At 40.2% G+C, this 25,205-nt stretch overlaps 1 protein-coding gene across 1 annotated transcript; it reads left to right on the forward strand.

Annotated features, from left to right (window-relative positions):
* GLO1 (glyoxalase I) lies at positions 1–25,133 on the forward strand. The gene is made up of 6 exons (XM_020873377.2): positions 1–178; positions 16,903–16,985; positions 19,607–19,747; positions 20,577–20,644; positions 21,554–21,643; positions 24,678–25,133. Exons 1-6 carry the CDS (start codon positions 95–97, stop codon positions 24,764–24,766), a joined length of 555 nt encoding a protein of 184 aa, XP_020729036.1. The 5' UTR covers positions 1–94; the 3' UTR covers positions 24,767–25,133.
* The last annotated feature ends 72 nt before the right edge of the window (positions 25,134–25,205 follow it).

The following is a 25,205-nucleotide window of genomic DNA, read 5'->3' on the forward strand; positions in this document are numbered from 1 at the left end:
CGCGCCGGCGCTGGTGAAGAGCGCTTCTAAGTCGGTGGAGTGTGGGTATCTCTTGCATTCCCGGGGCCGTCGTCCGTGATATAGCAGTGCGGCCATGGCAGAACCACAGCCCGCGTCCGGCGGCCTCACCGACGAGGCTGCCCTCAGCTGTTGCTCCGACCCGGACCCCAGCACCAAGGTGGGCGCAGAACCTAATTCTCCCGAGTCGGGGCCCCCTCTGCGTGGCGCGGCTGGGGCCTCCAGAGAGAGGAGTTCCCGGGCTCAACCAGGCCCGGCTTGGGCTGGTTGATTCGAACTCTGTACTCGAACCTCATCCGGCCACCGCAGCAGCTCCGCCCTCCTTGGACGGATTGGAGTGGGATGGGAAGAGGGCCAAGGGTGTCCCAACAGGAGATCAGAGAGAGGATCCGTTTCTAAGTTGTTTGAAAGACTGTGACCCTGCTTGCTTTAACTTGTTCGATTTGGGACGGTAACCTGAAACCTTGACTCAGCCAGGATCAGAGCCCTTGTCTGTGAGTTGTGAGTGTTCCCCGAGTCAATAGCCCTGACTGGTGAGAAGAGCAGTTTCAGTACTCAAGTCTTGGTCGAAGGTTTCTACGTGCCGGCTCCTCCCAGCCTGGATGATGTTTCTTTATTTATTTTTTCTTTAAAAAATATTTTTATATATTTGTCTGCACCGTGTCTTAGATGCGGCAGGCGAACTCCTAGTTGTGGCGTGTGGAATCTAGTTCTCTGAGCAGGGATCCATCGGGAGCCTCCTGTGTTGAGAGCGCAGGATCTTAGCCACTGGACCACCAGGGAAGTCCCGGTCATTTTTCTGTAACTGTCCTGGCTCCGGGTTTAACTCCTCTAAACCAATCTGATGACTCCTGACTTGAACGGCGCCCAGAATTTCGCTTTGGATTGGCCTTTGCAGTTGTTCACAGCGACACTTCTCGGCCTGGGCTTAGTGCCCCACAGGAGGGATGTTAGAATCCTGGAGCTTAGATCTGAAGGGAGTCATGGAAATTCCTTCACTGATCCTCTCATTTCACCTGAGACCCAGTGAGAGGAATGATTGCATAGGAAGGCTTTTCAGCTTGCTTAACGTGTTTGCACTGAGAGTCAGTGTAACTCACTCAGGTGTGGTGCCTACAGGCCTTGTCAAGATCAGACAGGGCAACCACTCCGGGTTTGCTCCAGCATACTCAAAACTGTCTGCAAACGCCTTTATATGCATTCATTTGACTGGAAAAGCTCTTATTCCTTGAAGATTGAGTGTGTGCTTTGTACAGACCTTTAAAACAAGTTGGTGACTTTATTCCCTTCTTGCTCTTTGCATTCAGGGTGAAGAGTCAAACACTTCTAATTGTTAAAGCCTTTGACTAGCACCTGATAATACTTAGCTTAGGAAAAATGTTAGTCACTGCAAGACTAAGGGGGAAGAAATAAATATAGACATTTCCTCTCACACTTACCTTATTTTTACACTCTTTAATGTTAAATACCTCGTTATTTCACATAATACCAATTGAGTTATTCAGCGTAAATTAATTTCCAAGATAACTGGACATTTTATGTAATGGACTATTTTAAAAAAAAGATTCCAAAGAGAGCTTGATGAAATTGATTAAATACTATCCCTTGTGATCTTAATTTACACATTCTTAATTTAAGTAGATTTCTCTTGATTTGAAGGAATTATTTTTTTGAATTAGTCATTTTCACTCTTGAGGTACCATATGGAGGACATAAAATGGACTATGTAATATTAATAGCAGCTGGTATGTGTTGAGTTGTGCCAGGTCCTGGTTAGTTAAGTGTGTGTGCTTAGTCACTTAGTCGTGTCGGACTCTTTGCGACCCCATGGACTGTAGCCCACCAGACTCCTCTGTCCATGGGATTCTCAAGGCAAGAATACTGGAGTGGGTTGCCATCCCCTTCTCCATTATTAAGTCCATTACTTCATTTAATCCTCACAACTGTGTGAGGAAGGCATACTCATTTCCATGTTATATGTAAGTAGACAATAGCACAGTAGCGCTGAGTAATTTGCCTAGGGAGAGCCCACACTCCTAGTCTCCACCCTATTCTGCGTCTAGATACTGACTATAGTGTTTTGAAACTTGACACAAAGGAAAGTGTACATTCAATGATCATTGATCATCTGATACATGTAGAGAGCATGATAGGTACCTTGGGGGATATTGAGATGAACAAAAAGATGAAGTTCCTTCCTGCACCAAACATAAACCAACTATAACATAAGGTGGAACTGGGATCATATGCTATTGGAATTATAAAGCACTGTGGGAGCACTGAATGATAGAGATTTTCAAGGGTTGCATCTCTTGTTGTTCAGTCGCCCAGTCGTGTCTGACTCTTTCCAACCCCGTGGACTACAGCACACCAGGCTTCCTTATCCTCTGCTATCTCCCAGAGTTTGCCCAAATTCATGTCCATTAAGTTGTTGATGCTATCTAATCATCTTATCCTCTGCCACACACTTTTCCTTTGCATTCAGTCTTTCCCAGCATCAAGGTCTTTTCCAGAGAGTCAGCTCCTCCCATCACGTGGCCAAAGTATTGGAGCATGAACTTAAGCATCAATCCTTCCAATGAATATTCAGGATTGGCTTCCTTTAGCATTGACTGGTTTATCTCCTTGCTGTCCAAGGGACTGTCACGTCTTCTCCAGCACCACAGTTCATCAGTTCTTCAGCACTCAGCCTTCTTTATAGTCCACCTCTCACATCCATATGTGACTACTATGGAAAAACCACAGCTTTGACTATACAGACCTTTGTTGGCAAAGTGATGTCTCTGCTTTTTAATACACAGTCTAGGTTTGTGGCACTAGTGGCAAAGAACCCGCCTGCCAGAGCAGGAGTCATAAAGAGACACGGGTTCATTCCCTGGATCAGAAAGGTGCCCTGCGGAAGGGCATGGCAGCCCACTCCAGTATTCTTGCCTGGAGAATCCCGTGGACCAAGAAGCCTGGCGGGCTACCATCCATAGGGTTGCAAGAAGTTGGACATGTTGAAGTGACTTGGCACACACTAAGTTTGTCATAGCTTTCCTTCCAAGGAAATGTCTTAATTTCATGGCTGCAGTCACTGTCCACAGTGATTTTGGAGCCCAAGAAAATAAAATCTGTTACTGCTTTCACTTTGTCACCTTCTATTTGCCGAGAAGTGATGGGACCAGATGCCATGATGTCAGTTTTTTGAATATTGAGTTTCAAGCCAGCTTTTTCACTCTCCTCTTTTTCATCCTCATCAAGAGGCTCTTTAGTTCCTTTTCACTTTCTGCCACTAGAATGGTATCATCTGCATATCTGAGTTTGTTGATATTTCTCCCAGCAATCTTGATTCCAACTTGGGATTCATCTAGCCTGGCATTTGACATGATGTACTCTGCATGTAAGTTAAATAGGTAGAGTGACAATATACAGCCTTGTTGTACTCCTTTCCCAATTTGGAACCAGTCTATTGTTCCATGTCCTGTTCTAACTGTTGCTTCATGACCCACACACAGGTTTCCCAGGAGGCAGGTAAGGTGGTCTGGTATTCCCATCTCTTAAGAATTTTCCAGAGTTTTTTTGTGATCCACATAGTGAAAGGCTTTAGTGTAGTCAAAGAAGCAGAAGTGGATGGATTTTTTTCTGGAATTCCCTTTTTCCATGATCCAATGATTGTTGGCAATTTGATCTCTGGTTCCTCTGCCTTTTCGAAACCCAGCTGGTACTTCTCAAAGTTCTTGAGGGTACTGCTGAAGCCTATCTTAAAGGATTTTGAGCATAACCTTGCTAGCATGTGAAATGAGTGCAATTGTATGGTAGTTTGAACATTCTTTGGCATTGCCAAAGAATCCCCCTTCTTGGGGATTGGAATGAAAACTCACCTTTTCCAGTTCTATGGCCACTGCTGAGTTTTCCAGATTTGCTGACATTTTGAGTGCAGCATTTTAACAGCATAATCTTTTCGGATTTGAAATAGCTCAGCTAGCGTTCCATTGCTGCCACCTGCTTTTTTGTAATAATGCCTCCTAAGGCCCACTTGACTTCACACTCCAGGATGTCAGGCTCCAGGTTAGTAGCATCTGTAGTATGATGTCTAATAAGGGTATTTGGAGGCTGAAGACCTACGTTTGAATCCCTAATTCTATCATTGGCCATAATGTTCTTAGCAGGACACTTGCGCGGAGTTTGTAAAAGCAGCAGAAACAAAGCTGCTATAAGGATAAAATGTATCCATGATCTCTAAACTATGAAAAGCAATAAAATTTAAGGTTGTATTTCAACTGTGGATATCAGGGAGTGAGTCAAGCAGAAGGCGGGGGTGAGCCTAGTTCTTGAAAGATAAATGGGACCCCAGCATCACACAGGAGATGGTGCATGGGAGGGCTTCTAGGTGGAGGAGACATCTGAGCAAAAATGTAGTGAGGTGACAGAAAGATGCAGTGTGGAACATGTTCTGGAGAAATGAGTTATGTGTTTTTGGTTCAAGTTATTTAAGCAGTGGTAGAGAAGACTGGGGAGAAGGCCAGGGCACCCCACTCCAGCACTCTTGCCTGGAAAATCCCATGGATGGAGGAGCCTGGTAGGCTGCAGTCCATGGGGTCGCAAAGAGTTGGACACGACTGAGCGACTTCACTTTCATTTTTTACTTTCATGCATTGGAGAAGGAAATGGCGACCCATTCCAGTGTTCTTGCCTGGAGAATCCTAGGGATGGGGGAGCCTGGTGGGCTGCCATCTATGGGGTCACAAAGAGTCGGACACGACTGAAGCGACTTAGCAGCAGCAGCAGCAGCAGCAGCAGAGAAGACTGAAATGGTAGGTTGGAGCCAGGTCTTGGAGAGAGCCTGGAGTGTCACTTCTAAGAAAATTGGATTTCGTATAGTTAGTGGGGAACCACTGAGGGATTCAGATCATTCTATAGAATAGATTGGAGAGATCTAGGCGTAGAGATGATGAGGACACCTAAAGCTGAGAAAAGTGATGAGGACCTGGTTTGGAAAAGAAAGAGCAGTGGTAGACGGTCACCTTGTTTGTTGATCATTTGCGTCTTTGTCATAGAGGCGGACCAAAGAATACAGCTGCACCACATCCCAGGCAGACTTACTAACTTGCTTCAAAACGCCAAATGCTTCTTTCCCCAAGTAGTGATCTCCTGACATTCTTTTTACTGTCTCTGTCAGTCCTCTTTGATACAGTTACTTGAAGTCCCTTCCCATCTGAGTGGTAGATGAGGAGGTCAGGGAATACTTTCAGTGTTGGTGACACTTCAGCTCAGTCGTGTCCGACTCTTTGCAACCCCATAGACTGCAGCATGCAAGGCCTCCGTGTCCATTACCAACTCCCGGAGTTTACTGAAACTCATGTCCATCGAGTCAGTGATGCCATCCAACCATCTCATCCTCTGTTGTTCCCTTCTTCTCCCGCCTTCAGTCTTTCCCAGCATCAGGGTCTTTTCAGTGAATCAGTTCTTCGCATCAGATGCTAAAGTATTGGAGTTTCAGCTTCAGCATCAGTCCTTCCAATGAATATTCAGTACTGATTTCCTTTAGGATGGACTGGTTGGATCTCCTTGCAGTCCAAGGGACTCTCAAGAGTCTTCTCCAGCACCACAGTTCAAAAGCATCAATTCTTCGGCGCTCAGCTTTTTTTATAGTTCAACTCTCACATCCATACATGACTACTGGGAGAACCATAGCTTTGACTAGACAGACCTTTGTTGGCAAAGTAATGTCTCTGCTTTTCAGTATGCTGTTTTAGGTTGGTCATAACTTTTCTTCCGAGGAGCAAGCGTCTTTTAATTGCATGGCTACAGTCAAAATCTGCAGTGATTTTGAAGCCCCCCAAAATAAAGTCTCACTGTTTCCATTGTTTCCCCATCTATTTGCCCTGAAGTGATGGGACCAGATGCCATGGTCTTAGTTTTCTGAATGTTGAGTTTTAAGCTAACTTTTTCACTCTCCTCTTTCACTTTCATCAAGAGGCTCTTTAGTTCTTCTTCGCTTTCTGCCATAAGGGTGGCATCATCTGTATATCTGAGGTTATTGATATTTCTTCCAGCAATCTTGATTCCAGCTTGTGCTTCCTCGAGCCCAGCGTTTCTCATGATGTACTCTGATGTACTCTAAATAAGCAGGGTGACAATATACAGCCTTGACGTATTCCTTTCCCTATTTGGAACCAGTCTGTTGTTCCATGTCCAGCTCTAACTTTTGCTTCCTGACCTGCATATAGATTTCTCAAGAGGCAGGTCAGGTGGTCTTGTATTCCCATCTCTTTAAGAGTTTTCTGGTTTATTGTGATCCACACAATCAAAGACTTTGGCATAGTCAATAAAGCAGAAGTAGATGTTTTTCTGGAACTGTCTTGCTTTTTCGATGATTCAACGGATGTTGGCAATTTGATCTCTGGTTCCTCTGCCTTTTTTAAATCCAGCTTGAACATCTGGAAGTTCATGGTTCATGTACTGTTGATGCCTGACTTGGAGAATTTTGAGCATTACTTTACTAGTGTATGAGATGAGTGCAATTGTGTGGTAGTTTGAGCATTTTTGGCCTTGCCTTTCTTTGGGATTGGAACGAAAACTGACCTTTTCCAGTCCTGTGGCCACTGCCGAGTTTTTCAAATTTGCTGGCATATTGAGTGTGGCACTTTCACAGCATCATCTTTTAGGATTTGAAATAGCTCAACTGGAATTCCATCACCTCCACCAGCTTTGTTTGTAGTGATGCTTCCTAAGGCCCACCTGACTTCGCAATCCAGGATGTCTGGCTCTGGATGAGTGATCACACCATCGTGATTATATGAGTCATGAAGATCTTTTTCTTTATATTCTTGCCACCTCTTCTTAATATCTTCTGCTTCTGTTAGGTCCATACCATTTCTGTCCTTTATTGAGCCCATCTTTGCATGAAATGTCCCATTGGTATTTCTAATTCTCTTGAAGAGATCTCTAGTTTCCCACTCTATTGTTTTCCTCTATTTCTTTGCATTGATCACCTGAGGAAGGCTTTCTTATCTCTCCTTGCTATTCTTTGGAACTCTGCATTCAAATGGGTATATCTTTCCTTTTCTCCTTTGCCTTTCACTTCTCTTCTTTTCTCAACTATTCATGAGGCCTCCTCAGACAACCATTTTGCCTTTTTGCATTTCTTTTTCTTGGGGATGGTCTTGATCCCTGCCTCCTGTACAGTGTCACAAACCTCTGTCCATAGTTCATCAGACTCTCTGTGTATCAGATCTGATCCCTTGAATCTATTTCTCACTTCCACTCTATAATCATAAGGGATTTTATTTAGGTCATACCTGAATGGCCTAGTGGTTTTGCCTACTTTCTTCAATTTCAGTCTGAATTTGGCAATAAGGAATTCATGATCTGAGCCACAGTCAGCTCCTGGTCTTATTTTTGCTGACTGTATAGATCTTCTTCATCTTTGGCTGCAAAGAATTTAATTAGTCTGATTTCGGTATTGACCGTCTGGTGATGTCACGTGTAGAGTCTTCTCTTGTGTTGTTGGAAGAGGGTGTTTGCTATGACAGTGCATTCTCTTGGCAAAACTTTATTAGCCTTTGCCCTGCTTCATTCCGTACTCCAAGGCCAAATTTGCCTCTTACTGCAGGTGGCTCTTGACTTCCTACTTTTGCATTCCAGTCCCCTGTAATGAAAAGGACATCTTTTGGGGGTGTTAGTTCTAGAAGGTCTTGTAGGTCTTCATAGAACCATTCAACTTCAGCTTCTTCAGCTTTACTCGTCGGGGCATAAACTTGGATTACTGTGGTATGGAATGGTTTGCCTTGGAAACAAATAGAGATCATCCTGTCATTTTTGAGATTGCACCCAAGTACTGCATTTCGGACTCTTGTTGACTATGATGGCTACTCCATTTCTTCTAAGGGATTCCTGCCCACAGTAGTAGATATAATGGTCATCTGAGTTAAATTTACGCCTTCCAGTCCATTTTAGTTTGCTGCTTCCTAGAATGTTGACGTTCACTCTTACCATCTCCTGTTTGACCACTTCCTATTTGCTTTGATTCATGGACCTCACATTCCAGGTTCCTATGCAATGTTGCTCTTTACAGCATCGGACGCTCCATCACCCGTCACATCCACAGCTGGGTGTTGTTTTTGCTTTGACTCTGTCTCTTCATTCTTTCTGGAGTCATTTCTCCCTTGATCTCCAATGGCATATTGCGCATGTACAGACCTGGGGAGTTCATCTTTCAGTGTCCTATCTTTTTGCCTTTTCTTACTGTTCATGGGGTTGTCAAGGCAAGAATACTGGTGACAGTTAAGTTGGGGTTCACTGAATACAAAGGAGGTAGCTAGGTAGAATTGGGTGCAGGGATTGAGGGAAGAAAAACGGAAAGGAAAGAATAAGGACAGTGGCCAGATGGATAAATTGACTGTTCTCGACAGAGAGAACTGTAGTTTATATAAAAGCACAGTGACAATAGACAACCGATGCAGGGACCTGCCAGTATACAACAAGACTGAAGTTATAAGGCAGTGGGAGTTAATGGTGAGGTTCACAAAGCAATCATTGGGATTCTCAGAGAAAAGATGAACATTCCCACTTGGTTCATTTTTCTCATCCTGCAAAGATTTTTGTTTGGCAAATATATTTTTAATATATTTGGTTTTTTTAGTATATTTCTCTGTATAATTAAATATATATATATATATATATGGTGGGTGCATGCTCTTTTTTTTTAAACTGCTAAGAGTATGAAATCAGAACCATTTAAGATGACTAGTTTAGTGGAGTGATGACAAAAGATGAAGTTAGAGAAGTATGCAACAACTGTATGCGCTTGCTTTGGGGATTTTCTTCTTAAAGCTGTAAGGCACCATTGAAATTCTGATCTTTAACCCAGAAATGACATAACTGGGTTTTATTATAGAAAGCTCAGTCTGATAGTGTTATTGGAATTCTGGATTGCATCACTCTGGATTGCATTTGGGTAAGCTCTCAAGAAGCAGACAGACCCGGGAGGCTTCTTTTTTCTTCTTTGTTTTTTTAATGTGGATCACTTCCAAAGTCTTTACTGAATGTGTTACAATATTGCTTCTGTTTTTATGTTTTGGTTCTTTTGGCGAGGCATGTGGGGGTCTTAGCTTCCCAACCAGAATCAAACCGCACTCCCTGCACTGGAAAGGGGGTCTTAGCTTCCCAACCAGAATGAAACCGCACCCCCTGCACTGGAAAGCGAACTCCTGACCAACTTGACCACCAGGGAAGTCCCTCCAGGGAGGTTTTGACTGTCGTCCATGCAGGAAGTAGTGAAGACATGAGGAAGGTAGTAGTGGTCATTGGAAAGGCAAGGAGAAAGATTCCAGAGGGATAAAGACTTTGGATCAAGGGATTCTAGAGACATTCCCTGAGGGGGATGTATTAATAGAAGGAGTGTTTATCTGAGCTATGATTAATTTCATATTTGACTCAGGTGGAAATGTTGAGTAGACAGATGGAGATGTAAATCCAGAGCTGAGGTTAGAGGTATGGGCTAGGGAATACAGACTTGGGAATCAAAAGCAACAGTTGGTAGTAGAAATTCTGGGGTATATTTTATAATAATAACAACAAGAGCAATAGTAAGTGGAGTAACTTACTCTGAGATAGAACTCTGCTAAGCACTTACATGCGTTTTCCCATTTATTTTCCAACTCAGCCCTAAGAGCTGAAAACCATTATTACTTCCATTCTAAAGATGTGAAAACTGATGTTCAAGAAAAGTAATGATTTACTCAGGGTAACAGTGATAGAGCCAGCATTTGAACCACATTGCCTCTGAAGAGTTATTAATATTTCTTTCACACTTGTGTATGTTTTTTTCCCTTTGCATGAGATTTGAAAGGCCTAGTGATACTGAAGGCTTCTAGGATATTCTTGTTTCTCTTATTTGTTGTAAGAGTAGTTAGGTGCAGGTATGTTTACAAATACCATAGGTAATTTTTAAAATAAAACTATTTTCCTTTGTGTCTCCTAGCTGTTTTTGTAGGTTAAGTATACTTGCAGTATGTTGTTAGCTGTTGAGTTATAGAGTGAGAAGAAGGAAAGAACCACATGAAATCAATATAGATAAGACAATAAGTGTAGAGGAAGTGGCTGAATTATTTTCTGAAACAACTGTTACTTTCTGACATAGTTTGAATCAGAGGAGTAATAGTAGGAAAAAGATAGTAAAGAAAAAATATATCATACCATATTGTATATCAGCCATGTGCTCCAGCTGTCACATAGTAAATAATCTTTCCCTCAAGTACACTTCTTTTTCCAGAATGAACTTTCACAGAAGGCAATTGTGATTTTTTTTTTTAAAGTCAGGAAAAAGCAAAACTTTATCCATTTCTATTTCATAGGGGATGTGACACCTAGGGGTAAAAAGTTAGGCTTTTTCCCTTGATAAGAATCTGACCTTTGGTTATCTCTAGCTCTGTTTCCCAGGAAAATGTTATTTGCTATTTGGTAATGTTGCTTTTGGTAGAAATAACTTGACTGGAAGGTTGCATCTGCAAAGGGAGAATTATAAATGTCTAATATAGCTTTGGGTTTGCTTGAATTCAGTGACTCTTATAACTGTCCCATGTGAAAATTCTGAAAGCTGTGCCTGTGGAGTTGCTACTGGAGATGGTGGCCTTCTGTGGTACACAGGGCTTCTACGCCAGGGTGATTCCCACTCCTGCCCTAATGTGGATCTTCTCCCTGCACCTGAGCTGTATAGATTATTTTCCAAACTCTTGCTCAAGAGAGACACTTAACACCGCTCTGTTGGCAAACTGTGTTTTCCTGACTGATAGCCTTCTAGCCTATAGTTGTCTTGTGACTCTGAATGCTTAGTTGAACCTGAAGAAGACCTTTTGCTGGGGGTGATGCATCACATTTGAAAATTCATTGGGAGAGAGCGTTGATAGGCTCCATGGAGAATTGGCCTCGCTGTTATTAAGACCAGAACACACAGTTCAGACAAAGAAGTATAAAAATTGCTGAAATTTTAGCTAATGCAAGATTGAAACTTTTATCCTGAGGTTGCACCTATTCAGTCACATATTCAGGATCCACTTCTAATTTTAGTTCTCTTGTTATTTCCACCACATCTGCAGTTATTTCCTCCGCTGAAGCCTTGAACCTCTCAAAGTCATCCATGAGGGTTGCAATCAGCTTCTTTCAAACTCCTATTAATGTTGATATTCTGACCTCTTCCCATGAATCCCAAATGTTCTAGATGGCATCTAGAATGGTGAAGCCTTCCCAGAAGTTTTTCAATTTACTTTGCCCAAATTCGTTAGAGGAATCATCTATGACAGCTATAGCCTTACAAAATATATTTCTTAAAGAATAAGTCTTGACATTTCTCCAAAGAAGACATACAGATGGCTAACAAACACATGAAAAGATGCTCAGCATCACTCATTATTAGAGAAATTCAAATCAAAACCACAATGAGGTACCATTTCATGCCAGTCAGAATGACTGCTATCCAAAAGTCTACAAGCAATAAATGCTGGAGAGGGTGTGGAGAAAAGGGAACCCTCTTATACTGTTGGTGGGAATGCAAACTAGTACAGCCACTATGGAGAACAGTGTGGAGATTCCTTAAAAAACTGGAAATAGAACTGCCATATGACCCAGCAATCCCACTGCTGAGCATACACACCAAGGAAACCAGAATTGAAAGAGACACGTGTACCCCAGTATTCATCACAGCACTATTTATAATAGCCAGGACATGGAAGCAACCTAGATGCCCATCAGCAGACGAATGGATAAGAAAGCTATGGTACATATACACAATGGAATATTACTCAACCATTAAAAATAATACATTTGAATCAGTTCTAATGAGGTGGATGAAACTGGAGCCCATTATACAGAGTGAGGTAAGCCAGAAAGAAAAACACCAATATAGTATACTAACGCATATATGTGGAATTTAGAAAGATGGTAACGATAACCCTATATGCAAGACAGAAAAAGAGACACAGATGTATAGAACAGAATTTTGGACTCTGTGGGAGAAGGTGAGGGTGGGATGATCTGAGAGAATAGCATTGAAACATGTATATTATCAATTGTGAAACAGATCGCCAGTCTAGGTTTGATGCATGAGACAAGTGCTCAGGGCTGGTGCACTGGGATGACCCAGAGGGATGGGATGGGGAGGGAGATGGGAGGGGTTTCAGGATGGGAACACATGTAAATCCATGGCTGATTCATGTCAATGTATGGCAAAAACCACTACAGTATTGTAAAGTAATTAGCCTCCAACTAATATAAATCAATGAAAAAAAGAATAAGTCTTGAGAATAAAGAATTACTCCTTGATGTCTGCACTGCAGAATGGATGTTATGTTGGCAGGCACGGAAACAAAATTAATCTCATTGTTCACCTCTGTCAGAGCTCTTAGACGGCCGAGTGCATTTTCAGTGAATATATTAAAGGAATCTTTTTTTTTTTTCTGAGCAGTAAGTCTCAACTGTGGGCTTAAAATTTTCAGTAAACCATGTTGTAAGCAGATATGCTATCATCCAGGCTTTATTGTTCATTTATAAAGAGCGCAGGCAGAGGAGATTCAGCATGATTCTTTTTTTTTATTTTTTTTATTTTTTTTAGCATGATTCTTAAGAAGCCTAGGATTTTCAGAATGGTAATGAGCATTGGCTTCAACTTAAAGTAACTAGCTGTTTTAACTCCTACAAGAGAATGAGCCTATCCTCTGAAGCTTTGAAGGCATTGACTTTTCTCTAATTGTGAACGTCCTAGATGGCATCTTCTTCCAGTAGAAAGCTGTTTCATCTACATTGAAAGTCTGTTTAGTGCAGCCACCTTCGTAGTTAGGTCTTCCGGGTAACTCACTGCAGCTTCTACATCAGCACTTGCTACTTTACCTTGCACTTTTATGTTCTGGAACTAACTTCTTTACTTAAACTTCATGAACCAACCACTGATAGCTTCAGACTTTGCTTCTGTAGCTTCCTCACCTCTCTCTGCCCTCTAGAATGGGAGAGAGCCTTGCTCTGGATCAGGCTTTCGCTTGAGGGGATGTTGTGACCGGTTTGATCTTCTATCCAGATCTCTAAAACTTTCTCCATGTCAATAATAAGGCTGTTTTACTTTCTTATCATTTGTGTATTCACCGGAGTAGCACTATTAACTTCCTTAAAAAACTTTTTCTTTGTCTTCACAGCTTGGCTAACTTGGTGCAGGAGGCCTAGCTTTCAGCCTGTCTTAGGTTTTGACATACCTTCCTCACTCAGCTTAATTATTTCTAGCTTTCGACTTAAAATAAGAGACAGGGAACTCTTCCTTTCATTTGAACTCTTAGAGACCATTGCACAGTTATTAATTGATCTAATTTCAGTATAGTGTCTCAGGGAATAGGGAAGCCTGAGGATGGGGAGGGAGATGGGCCAGTGGTCTGTCAGTGGAGAAGTCAGAACACACACAATGTCTTTCAGTTAAGTTTGTCATCTAATATGGATGTGGTTCCTTCTCCGGGGAATCTTCCCAACCCAGGGATTGAACCCGGGTCTCCCGTGTTGCAGGCAGATGCTTTACCATCTTAGCCACCAGGGAAGCTCAGATGTGGTTCATGGCACCCCAAAACAATCACAATAATAGCATCAAAGATCACTGATCACAAACCATCATAACAAATGCAATGAAAAAAGCTTGAAGTATTGTGAGAATTACCAGAATGTGATCAGAGATACAAAGTGAGCAAATGCTGTTGGAAAAGTGTCACTGATAGACTTGTTGGACACAGCATTGTTACAGACCTTCAATTTGGGGGGGAAAAATAACTGAATCATAACAAAGTGATGTGCAATAAAATGAGATATGCTTTTATAAAACAAAAATAGAAAGACTCTGAAAAGCAGAGAGCAAACAGTGGCCTCAGCCACCCCCGTGTCAGCAGAGGCCGAGTGGGGAGTTTAGTCTTCCAGCCAACTGGCTATACTAAGGTGTTCAACCTCCCCGTGCTCCGGTGGCATCAGAGAAGACTACGTAGGGAGCAATGGTTTCATCTTGCCGGGCAGTACAATCTTTCCCCTCATGCTGTTTTCAGTGGAGAAACATGGAAAACCTAGCATTCCGCCCAGGCCCAGCAGTGGAAGTATTTTAAGACAGTTATAAATCAGAGAGAGTAGAGGGATATAAGGAGAGAGAAGGTTTCTACACTTCACTCAAACCATTTTATGATGATGCCAAATGACTGTGATAAAGTACAACTGATACAGATCAGTGGAAAAGAGTAGAACCCACAAATAAACTCACTAATAAAAACCCAACAAAGTTTTCACAGAGGTGCAAAAGTAATGCAGTGGAGAAAGGATAAATTTTTTGAACAAATAGTGCTGGAGCCATTGGACATCCAGAGGTAAAAAGTGAAGCTTTACCTACGTTCACGTCTTATACCAAAAAAAGTCCATTTAGAAGTGCTCAAGGGGACCTTGGCCTTGATCCTTTGGTTCACTCCCCAGCTCCACTTTTTATAATTTTGTCAGGATTATATTGTAGGCACATAGTACATGTACTAGAAACATCCCTGATTGTACCTTTAATGTTTTTGAACAGTAGTTTTAATTAAATTTGGAGATTGCCCTCTCCCATTCCTGCAAAAGACTGATTATTTCTATTATTCTTTCTTTTTGCAAGGCAAAGGAGCAAATCTTTGTTGCCTAGCAGTCTTCCCAGAAAGCCTGAAACTTTTTGAGCATCAGTTCAGTTCAGTGGCTCAGTCGTGTCCGACTCTTTGCGACCCCATGAATCACAGCACGCCAGACCTCCCTGTCCATCACCAACTCCCGGAGTTCACCCAAACTCATGTGCATCGAGTCGGTGATGCCATCCAGTCATCTCATCCTCTGTCGTCCCCTTCTCCTCCTGCCCCCAATCCCTCCCAGCATCAGGGTCTTTTCCAATGAGTCAACTCTTCACATGAGGTGGCCAAAGTATTGGAGTTTCAGCTTCAACATCAGTCCATCCAATGAACACCCAGGACTGATCTCCTTGAGGATGGACTGGTTGGATCTCCTTGCAGTCCACGGGACTCTCAAGAGTCTTTTACAACACCACAGTTCAAAAGCATCAATTCTTGAGCGCTCAGCTTTCTTCACAGTCCAACTCTCACAAAAAGACATCTTTTACTGTTCTGAATTTAGAGCATAATAAGGGAAAGACATCCCTGGGGACTCAGTGGTAAAGAATCCACCTGCAATGCAGGCAATGAGGATTCGATCCCTAGGTCGGGAAAATCCCCTGGAGAAGGAGATGGCAACCCACTCCAGTATTCTTGCCTGGGAAATCCCAAAGACAGGGGAGCCTGTCAGGCTGTAGTCCATGGGGTTGCAAAAGGGCTGGACACGACTTAGCGACTGAACAACCAAAGGGAGAGACAAAGTTAAGAACTATCCCATGAGATAAGACATCAACTTTTAGGCACAAGTCTTTTTTTAGACACAGGATATATTTATTTCAAACAATATTTTAGAACGATAGCAATAAACAGTGATTTTTAGTACCTTTTAAAGAAACTTTTTCCCAAAATCATTTGAGTGTTTATCAGAAGTAGCAGAGTGGTTTAACATTCTGTTACAGAGAGTTAACAGAATATTTTGGTGGTAAAAAGAAAACTGTTAACCTGAGCATAGAATAACTAAATCATTTTATAAAAAGCAAACCCTGCTTGTGTTTTTAAATATCATCCAAATAATACTTTGGCAGCAAAGGATTTATATGCCTTTATTTTTATGAATAAATCAACCAACATTGAATATATTTGTTAATCTTTTTGCCATATATAGACTTTTTTTTAAGGTTAAATGATTTTGGAATTTATATTAATCTGTGTTTTCTTAGAAATAATGTATTTATCTTAAGTGTTCTTAATCAGAAAAGTGGTATATCTTTCCATCTTCTAAACTGTTTTTGCCATCTTTATTGAGATAAAATTGACATATAACATGTATGTCATAATATCATTTATGTATGTCTACATACTTCTGAAACAGCATTTCAAATGTCTTTATATATTCTATTATGCCTGTGTTAAAGCAGGAGACACAGGTTCAATCCCTGGGTCAGGAAGGTCCCCTAGAGAAGGAAATGGCAACCCACTCCAATATTTTTGCCTGGGAAACCCCACGGAAGAGTAGCCTGGTGGGCTGCAGTCCATGGGGTGCAGAGAGTCCAACATGACTTTGCAGCTAGGCAACAACAACTAGTTTATCTATTTCTTCATTGTTAGAGGCAGTTTAGCAAGGTGGTGGAAAGCAAGGACTTTGGAATCAAACTGTTCGGACTGAGGTTTTTTTTTCTCTGCCAGTTTCTCAATAGTAAAACGGGAATGGTATAATATGTATATTATACATATATATACACATACCATAAGGAGGGTTGTTGTGAAGATCATATAAGTTAATTTCTGTAAATCATTTAGAAAAGTATTTGGCACATAGTTACTATGTAAATGCTGTGATGAATGTCTTTATACATAAATCTTTGTCAAAGTTTCTAATTATTTCCTTAGATAGATTTTTAGAAGGGCATTATCTTGGTCAATGAGTATGAACTCTTTAGGATTCTTGAGACCCAGATTGTTGCTTAAAAAGATTTTAGGGTAGAATAGAAATAGGGATCGGATAAACAGGGTTGTTGAACTTGTTTTACAGCACTTAGAATAAAATTTATAGAAAAGAAAAAAATTTTAAAAACTGTACTCTTTGACCAAGCTACACAAATTTGAGCATAGCTTTTATGGACTGAACAGAAGCAATAATAAAGCCATGATGGACTAAGGGACTGCAGCGATGGACTGTTGGTATCTTATTACAGAAAGCAAAGCTAATGTTGTAATAAGTAGTAAAAATTAAAGGTGTTTAATACATACTGTTTTCCCTTAGGATTTTCTCTTGCAGCAGACCATGCTGCGAATTAAGGATCCTAAGAAGTCACTGGATTTTTATACGAGAATTCTTGGAATGACGTAAGTAAACTGTTGGTACCTGTGATGTTTAAATACATAGCTTTGCAAATACAGGCAGTGTTTTCAGATCTATTTTAAAAATAGATTAAAGTTTGCTTCAAAGATCACAAAAGTGATTTTGGCCAGGAGTCTGGGACTGGGCTTGACTGGCCAGAGCTTCCATCAGGTTCCTCTCCTCTCTCCCAGACAGGTTCACTGGGCAGCAAGACACCAATGCTTGCATTTTCTCTAACTCCCTTCTCAGTGAGAGCTGCCAGTTAAATCCTTAACGTGCCCAGACCATTTGGATGTTATGGCCACTCCTAGCCTCTGTTTACTTCAGAAAAGATATAGCTATAAAGACACATTACTTAGAAATTTAGTGAGTTTACTAAAGTTGACCATCTGTCCCATTTTATAGGATATGTTCTCTTTTTCCAAATAAGTAATATTCAGTGATCTGATACCTTCAACATACTTGCTTTTCTCAATTGTTTCCCTAAATAATATGAGAGTTTTTATTTATTTCTGGTAGTATAGATACATGCAGAATAAAATGGTCTTTAACTTACTGCCTAGATAACCTTCATTGACATTAAGAGAAAACGTCAAGTAATACAGTATATGTCTGTGTTTAGAAAATCTGACTGCTTCTGAGAAATACAAAGTAAAAAACAACAGCCTCCCTCTCCTGGTTCTCTTCAAAGATCACTGATGTTAACAGTTTATTATCATTCTTTCCAGAAAAAGTGGTTTTGCACATAGCTCAGTTGGTAAAGAATCTGCCTGAAATGCAGGAGACATGGGTTGGATTCCTGGGGAAGGAGATGGCAACCCACTCCAGTATTCTTGCCTGGAGAATCCCATGGTCAGAGGAGCCTGGCAGCCTACAGTTCATGGGTTCACAAGAGTCAGACATGATTTAGCTACTAAACCACCACGACATATTTAAAGGACATAATGAAACAAATATATTGAACATCTGCTATTTGCAAGGCCCTTTATATGTTTTTTCATTCAGTCTTCACAATATGCTTATGAGATAGCCTATATTTCCATTTTACATGGAAAGGAAGAAACCAAAGCTTAATGGCATTAACTTACGGCACCAAGTCCCACAGTGGGAATGTGGCAGAGCTGGAATTTGAATCCAGGTCCAATCAACTCCAATGTTGACATTATTTTTAAAGAGCCCCAAATAAAGTACTCAGATGGTGAAGAATCTGCCTGCAATGTAGGAGACCCAGGTTCGATCTCTGGGTTGGGAAGATCCCCTGGAGAAGGAAATGGCAATCCACTCCAGTATTCTTGCCTGGAGAATCCCATGGACAGAGGCGGCTGGTAGCTACAGTCCATGGGGTCACAAAGAGTCAGACACGACTGAGCGACTAACAGAAATAGAGTATAGTTTGACGTTATAATAAAAGATGGGCTGTGCTGAGAAGAGTAGTGTACCACAGATTCACGTGTTCCAGTCTATTGGTCTGTAAGAGCTTGTGCAGTCTGCTTTGGTAGGTGTAGAGACAGTTTTTTGTGATTGGGGTATTTGAGTTGTTTGGCACTTCATCATAAACATGTTTGAGTAAGAGTTACTTGTGACGAGTCAATGTATAGATCTTAGTGGGCCAAGGCATTTACATAGCAGTAATAAGTAGAAGATTTGGAACAGAACTCTAGAAACTTTTCGTTTGCTGTGCTTCAGTCATTCCCTCTTACTGGTGTTGAATGGCGTCATCTTTGAGCATTTAACCCTCCATAAGCTAAAGAAAACTATACTGTGTATCCTCCTTCTACCCTACTCCTTGCAGAAAAACACTGCACTCTTTAAGTTCGTTTTTGAAGCCACAGCTTTGTTGGATCTTCTGCAGAACCTCAGGATGCAGAATTCATGCACTTACTCTCACAATCAGCCTCTCCTTTTCCACTGCTCTTTTCAACCTACAAAAGAAACTTAAGTCTTCTCTGTTGTAGGATAATCTTTGCTCTCTGCTGTCTTGCGGTCCACCCCATCATTACGACTGTCTGCACAGATAGACCCCCTGGCTCACCCCCATTCTCCAGCTTCTGCTGGTGAAACTGCCTTCACAGGACCTTTCTGTATCTACTCACCTCTCCTCAGACTTAATCCTGTCTCACCTTTCTGCAGTATTTGATACTCTCAGCCACTTTTTATTGACATTCATGCCTTCTGTGATATTAATCTGTCCTCTCTTAACACCTGTCCTCAACTTATCTTCCTAGGAGTTTTGGCACAGTAAGAACTCAATAGATTTATTTTGTTTAACCAAATACCATATATCTGAAAGGTGTGAGACATTATATTTTTCACTGAAAAACAAAATTTTCTTCTGAAGATATTTTTTGACACTTATAAACAGGTACCATAAATCCAGCTAATTTTCATTATATTTGAAGAACTGATGAATTACAAGTTTACATTTAAATTTTTTAAATTTCACTGATATTTACAGAAAAGTTTTTTAATTAGACTTTTTAATTTATTTTTCCTTGCTTTTTCTATTAAAACAGGCTCACTGTGTACTATTCTTATTCTCAGTAGAACTTGAATATTGTCATGTTGATTTTAGTATTAATCGACTTTTCCTGTAAATTGAGTCAGGCTTGTTCTTGTTTAATTTCAGACTACTCCAGAAACTTGATTTCCCCACCATGAAATTTTCACTCTATTTCTTGGCTTATGAGGATAAAAATGACATCCCGAAAGATAAAGATGAAAAAGTAGCATGGGTATTCTCCAGAAAAGCTACACTTGAACTGACACAGTAAGTAGGAGTCTTTATTTTGTTTATATATTCTACATTTTTTTGAAAGCTTTTTTTTTTTTAAAACTTTTCCCCCTTACTTACCAGCTTAATTCAAACTGGGTCTATCTAACCACTTTCCATTTGTAACAATATCTTTGAGTATTTTTTCATGGATCTCTGTATTGTTCTTATGGTGCAACTAGGGCAAATGAGATCATTTGCAGAGAATGTAATAATGAAATAGCAAGATGTTTGTCAAACTGTAGCTAATGAATGTTTGGGTACTAAAACTGAGATTGTCATAGGCACTCTCCTTTCTGTTTTATTCTTCATGCTGTTTTTGTGCAGTCTTTAAAAATTAACAGAACAGATTTGTTTCAGGGTGTGCTATTTCATGTGTCTCCTGAATCAGAACAGCCCTGGAGTCAGACAGACCTGGCCTGAGTCTTGCCTCTGATGATAGCTCTGTGACCCCGATCAAGTTATGCCACCTCCCTAAGTGGCAGTCTCACTTATAAAATGGAGATACTCATATCTCACCCATGCAGCTGTTTTGAGGGCTTCATGAAATATAAAGTACATAGCACAATGATTGATAATTGCTATTATTATCATTTTTATTCTTATCCAGATGCCTAGTTTTATTGTCTCCTTAGTCTAGTTTATCATTCTTTGTCTATTTGCTCTTTCTGTTGTTGAAAACTTAATGTTTACAGTAGCAGAGATTAGACCGAGTATATTAAGTAGCATATATATATATGGAAAGATTTCAAAGATTGTTGCAGCTTTCTTTTCAGAATTTCTGTTCTCCAGGTCACTTAGAATTATGTTTTTTCTCCATTTGTAGCAACTGGGGCACGGAAGATGATGAGGCCCAGAGTTACCACAGTGGCAATTCAGACCCTCGAGGATTTGGTATGTTTGCCTATTTGTGTGTAATACACTTTTATGGTTTTGTGATTTTGCATTGTGTACCTATTTATGGTTATAAGCAATCTAAAACATTAATTTTTAGATTTTTGTTAGTATGGCTATTTTTATTTCCCACATGTAAGTTGTGTCCAACTCTTTGCAACCCTATGGACTATAACCCTATGGAATTAGACAGAGGACTAATTCCTCTGTGGAATTCTCCAGGCAAGAATACTGGAGTGGGTAACCATTCCCTTCTTCAGGGCATCTTCCTGACCCAAGGATTGAACTTGTGTCCCTTGCATTACAGGCGGATTCTTTACCATCTGAGCCACCAAAGAAGCCTAATTTTATTTAGGAGTATAATTTCATCATGTCAGTCTAAACTTTACATTTAATTTTTTACCATGGTTTCACTTTTCAGTCTCAGTACTGTATTTCCAGTAGACTTTTTAATTAAAAAACAAAGCAAAAAATGATGGTTATTAATCATCCTAATTTCTGGTAGCATATACTTCTGCCTTAATCTAAAATCTCTCAATCAAATGCCAGGATTATCAGTTTAAAGGACTGGTATATAGTCATTATCAACAATTAGCTTATTAAGCATGAATAAATGGATGCTGTTTTTTGAAGTAGGTTATTCTTAACAGATTGATGAACTATTTATGAGCAAATATTGGGCTTATATCAAGTAATTTATAATTTAGAGCAACTAATTATTATACCCAGCCACTTAGATTCTTGTTCTTTAATATTTTATAGGTTTTGAACCAACTTGATTCAGTCTGTTTACAGATGCCTTGTGTTTTGAAATTAACTAGTTTTGGAAGCCACTTGTGGCACATGGATACCCTGTTGTAATTTTTCCTTCTTTCTCTCTGCCTTGTTTTGGGGGTGGTTTTACCTAAGGTCACATTGGAATTGCTGTTCCCGATGTTCATGGTGCTTGTAAAAGATTTGAAGAACTGGGAGTCAAATTTGTGAAGAAACCTAATGATGGTGAGTCTGCTACTTGTTTTCTGCAGGCCTCTCTTTAGTTCTGTAACATTTACTAAGCACTCACAGAGGATCCAGTTGTAGTTAAACCTTTTGGTTGCAAGTGACTTTGAATCCTACTTGAACCAGCTTAAGGAAAGAAGAGAAATGATTGGAAGAACACTTAGTTATCTTAGGAAACTGAAAGGCCGTGTCGAGGGTGGCTTCACATGGGACTAATCACAGGATCTGGAGAGCCATCGAGGACCGAGGCTGCCTCTCCACCCCTCAACTCTACCCTCATCTCAGTGAGCACCAGCTCTTACTATCTCAGGTCTATCTAGCCACCCAAAAACTAAGTTCCTTAAAGTCTGTTTCTTCTGCTGTTAATGTAACTACAGCAGGTCTGTTCAGTTCATAATTGTCTGGTTTTTCTTTTTCATCCTTTTACAACTTCTGCATGTCCTTATGATCTAGGCATGTCTCTTGATAATAGTATATATCTGGATTTTGTTGGATTTACATGTATTATAATTATTTTATTTACATCTATTTTTGCCATCCTAATTTATTATTTATTTATTTATTGCTAATTTATTTTTTAAAATTTTCATTTGGAATAGTTCACTGTTTCATTTCCATCCTTTTTTTTTTTTCTTCCAATTAGGAGATTTGATATCCAAAAATCATCCTCCCCACTAAAATAAGAACTTGCTCCCTTCTACCTCCATTATCTTTCTATACCCAGGCTGGGATAGTATTGATTTATTTTTTTCTTTGGCTTGTTTTTTTAAGATAATAAATATGTAAAGGTATATATTTTTTTCTCCATATATCTCTTGCTGTAACATCTTTTGGGTTTTTCTGTCCCTTTATTAAGTACCTCAACCAAAACTGCTTTCAAAGGTTTTGTGAGGCAGAACTCTTGAGGCATTCCATATACCCCAGAACCACGCCTTTATATATATGAATGACAGTTTTGTTGTCTATAAAACCTTAGGTTTATTTTCCTTCAGTCTTGAAAATACAAATCTGTTGTCTTATTTTTCCTATCCAGTGTTGCTGCTGAAAAATCTGCTGATTTGTGTTCCTTTGTATATTTTCTTCTGTTTTGTCCTAGAAGCATTTTATATTTGTTTTCTTTGTCCTTGACTTCCTTCTGGGGATTTTTTCAAACTGGCATACCAATTAGTTAATTTTTCCTCAGATGTATCTGTTCTTATATTCGTCTTTTGTATTCTCATCTATTGTGTTATTTCAGCTATTATAATTTTGATTTCTGATTTTTGCTGACTTCCTTTTGTATTGCTCAGCTGGTAAAGAATCCATCTGCGGTGCAGGAGACCCCAGTTCGATGCCTGGGTCTGGAAGATCCCCTGGAGAAGGGATAGGCTACCCACTCGAGTACTCTTGGGCTTCCCCGGTTGCTCAGACAGTAAAGAATTCGCCTGCAGTGCAGGAGACCTGGGTTCGATCCCTGAGTTGGGAAGATCCCCTGGAGAAGGGAACGGCTACCCAATCCAGTATTCTTGCCTGGAGAATTCCATGGACAGAGGAGCCTGGAAGGCTACAGTCCATGGGGTCACAAAAAGTTGGACACGACTGAGTGACTTTCATTTCACTTCACTTCATTATAATTTTGATTTCTAATTTTTGCTGGTGTTCCTTAATATTTTCTTATTTCGTATTTGTTTTATTTAATATTCCACATTGCTTTTACATATTTCAGTAGTTCTTGGTCCATCGATCTCATATTTGTTCTTCAGTTAGAATCTATAATCCATTGTTTGTTTTATAGTTATATTCCTCAAATTCTTATTATTTTGGTCTCAGAGATTTGGCCAGGGTGGGGAGGTTGGTTTTTTTTTTTTTAACTGAAACTATTAGATATTCCAACCATCAGGCAGTGTGAATGGGGGAAGACCAGACCTCGGTTCTTAAAAATCCAAATGATCTCAGGGACATGTGCAGGGCAGAGAGAAAAAATAAGAGTTAAGACAAATACTTCACATTCTGTAGTCATATCCTTTTTCCCCTTTGTCCCTGACATAGTATTTGTAGGAGACGCTTCTGGCATTGTTTTTCCCTAACCCTGGTTGTATGGCAGGTGTAACCTCTGGGAGATCAGTTGGTCTCCACCTGTTTCTCTGCCCTTGCCCACTTCCAAGGACATCTGAACCAGTCGTTCAGACCCCCTGCTCTGTGGGAGTAGGTGCTGAGGCCCAAGGCCCTGGGAGAGGCAAGAACCAAACCAGCAAAACCCCTTGTTTATCCTCAGCAGCCACGAGGGACTGCCCTGCGGTCCGGCCACAAGAACCCCCGTCCACACAAAGCGGCTTAAAGTGGTCACCACCTCACCCCTACCATTTCTCTCCCCAGCTGTCACATCAGAGGCATCGTACCCCCCTGCCATTTTTTATTTGTGTTCCTCTGAAATTGATCTTGAGGAGAGGAGCAAGAGATAGGAGTCAAACTAATTCAGCATCTTGGTACCAAAATAAATTTCTGAGGTCACACTTTTTCCATTTAAGCAAACAACTCTACTTCTAGACCTATTAACCTTTCAGTACCAGTTATGAGGTCCTGGGAGAAAGGATCTGATTGGCACAGCTTGGGTTATACAGAATAGTGTATGACCAAGCATCTGGGTCCCTTGGCTGTCTAGATACACCGTGCTACCAGCTCCCTTAAGCACCTGTCTATTTTCTTTTTCCTCTTTAAAATAAGACAGTTTCTGTGACTACTCAACTAGTTGCATGAAGTTACATTGTGCAGGTAAAGTAGATACCTGATACATATAAGATAGAGCCAGTCCCGCTGTTTATTTCATGATAGTTGGTTTATAGCTATGTGTAGAAGATAAAACGTGTCTTTCTGAAAATCATGCATCTGACATGATTTTCCAACAATAGGATTTTTTAAAAATTAAAACTATAAACAAAATAATGTAATTAACTAAAATGCAAAATAAAATTTGAACTAATAAAAGTTATTTTAAATTTTTATTTATTTATTTATTTTAGGTCTCTCAAATAATGAAAATTATTTTGTTTTACAGGTAAAATGAAAGGCCTGGCATTTATTCAAGATCCTGATGGTTACTGGATTGAAATTTTGAATCCCAACACAATGATAACTATTATTTAGTTCTGTGAGAATGCTGATTTGAAATTTCAGTGAAGACATTGTAGAAGGTAAAACAGGAAATCATGTGATTCAAGATATTCAGATAACAGAAGCATCCAGGACTGATGGATCCTTGTCCCAACCCAGATTATTCTTAAATCTATCTCCCTTTCCTCTTTCAGCTGTTTCCCCCTAATTGTTCAGTCACGCTAGTTTTAATGTAGTGCCTTGTCTTATGTCCTTGAATATAGTTGTGTAACTTTACTTTTTGGGGCAATAATTAGAACAGTTCCCTTCAGAGGCTGCATTTGCCTTCCATCTCCTGAAGAGATACAAGTCTACAAGTCTGCCTTTGAACCGTCCTTTAAAATAAAAAAAAAAAAAAACACTGAACATGTTTTTGTTATGGTTACCTTCTGGGGTTTCAGTTCCTCAGAAGTAACTTTTCACAATGGGAAGT

The sequence above is a fragment of the Odocoileus virginianus genome, chromosome 27, assembly GCF_023699985.2.
Source record: "Odocoileus virginianus isolate 20LAN1187 ecotype Illinois chromosome 27, Ovbor_1.2, whole genome shotgun sequence".
NCBI classification, from domain to species: domain Eukaryota; kingdom Metazoa; phylum Chordata; class Mammalia; order Artiodactyla; family Cervidae; genus Odocoileus; species Odocoileus virginianus.

Bases quoted from the DNA above. Each gene is read 5' to 3' on its own strand.
- GLO1 (XM_020873377.2), top strand. From the start codon at position 95: ATGGCAGAACCACAGCCCGCGTCCGGCGGCCTCACCGACGAGGCTGCC. The intron at 179-16,902 runs GTGGGCGCAGAA...GTTTTCCCTTAG, and splicing joins ACCCGGACCCCAGCACCAAG to GATTTTCTCTTGCAGCAGAC. The intron at 20,645-21,553 runs GTATGTTTGCCT...GTTTTACCTAAG, and splicing joins TTCAGACCCTCGAGGATTTG to GTCACATTGGAATTGCTGTT.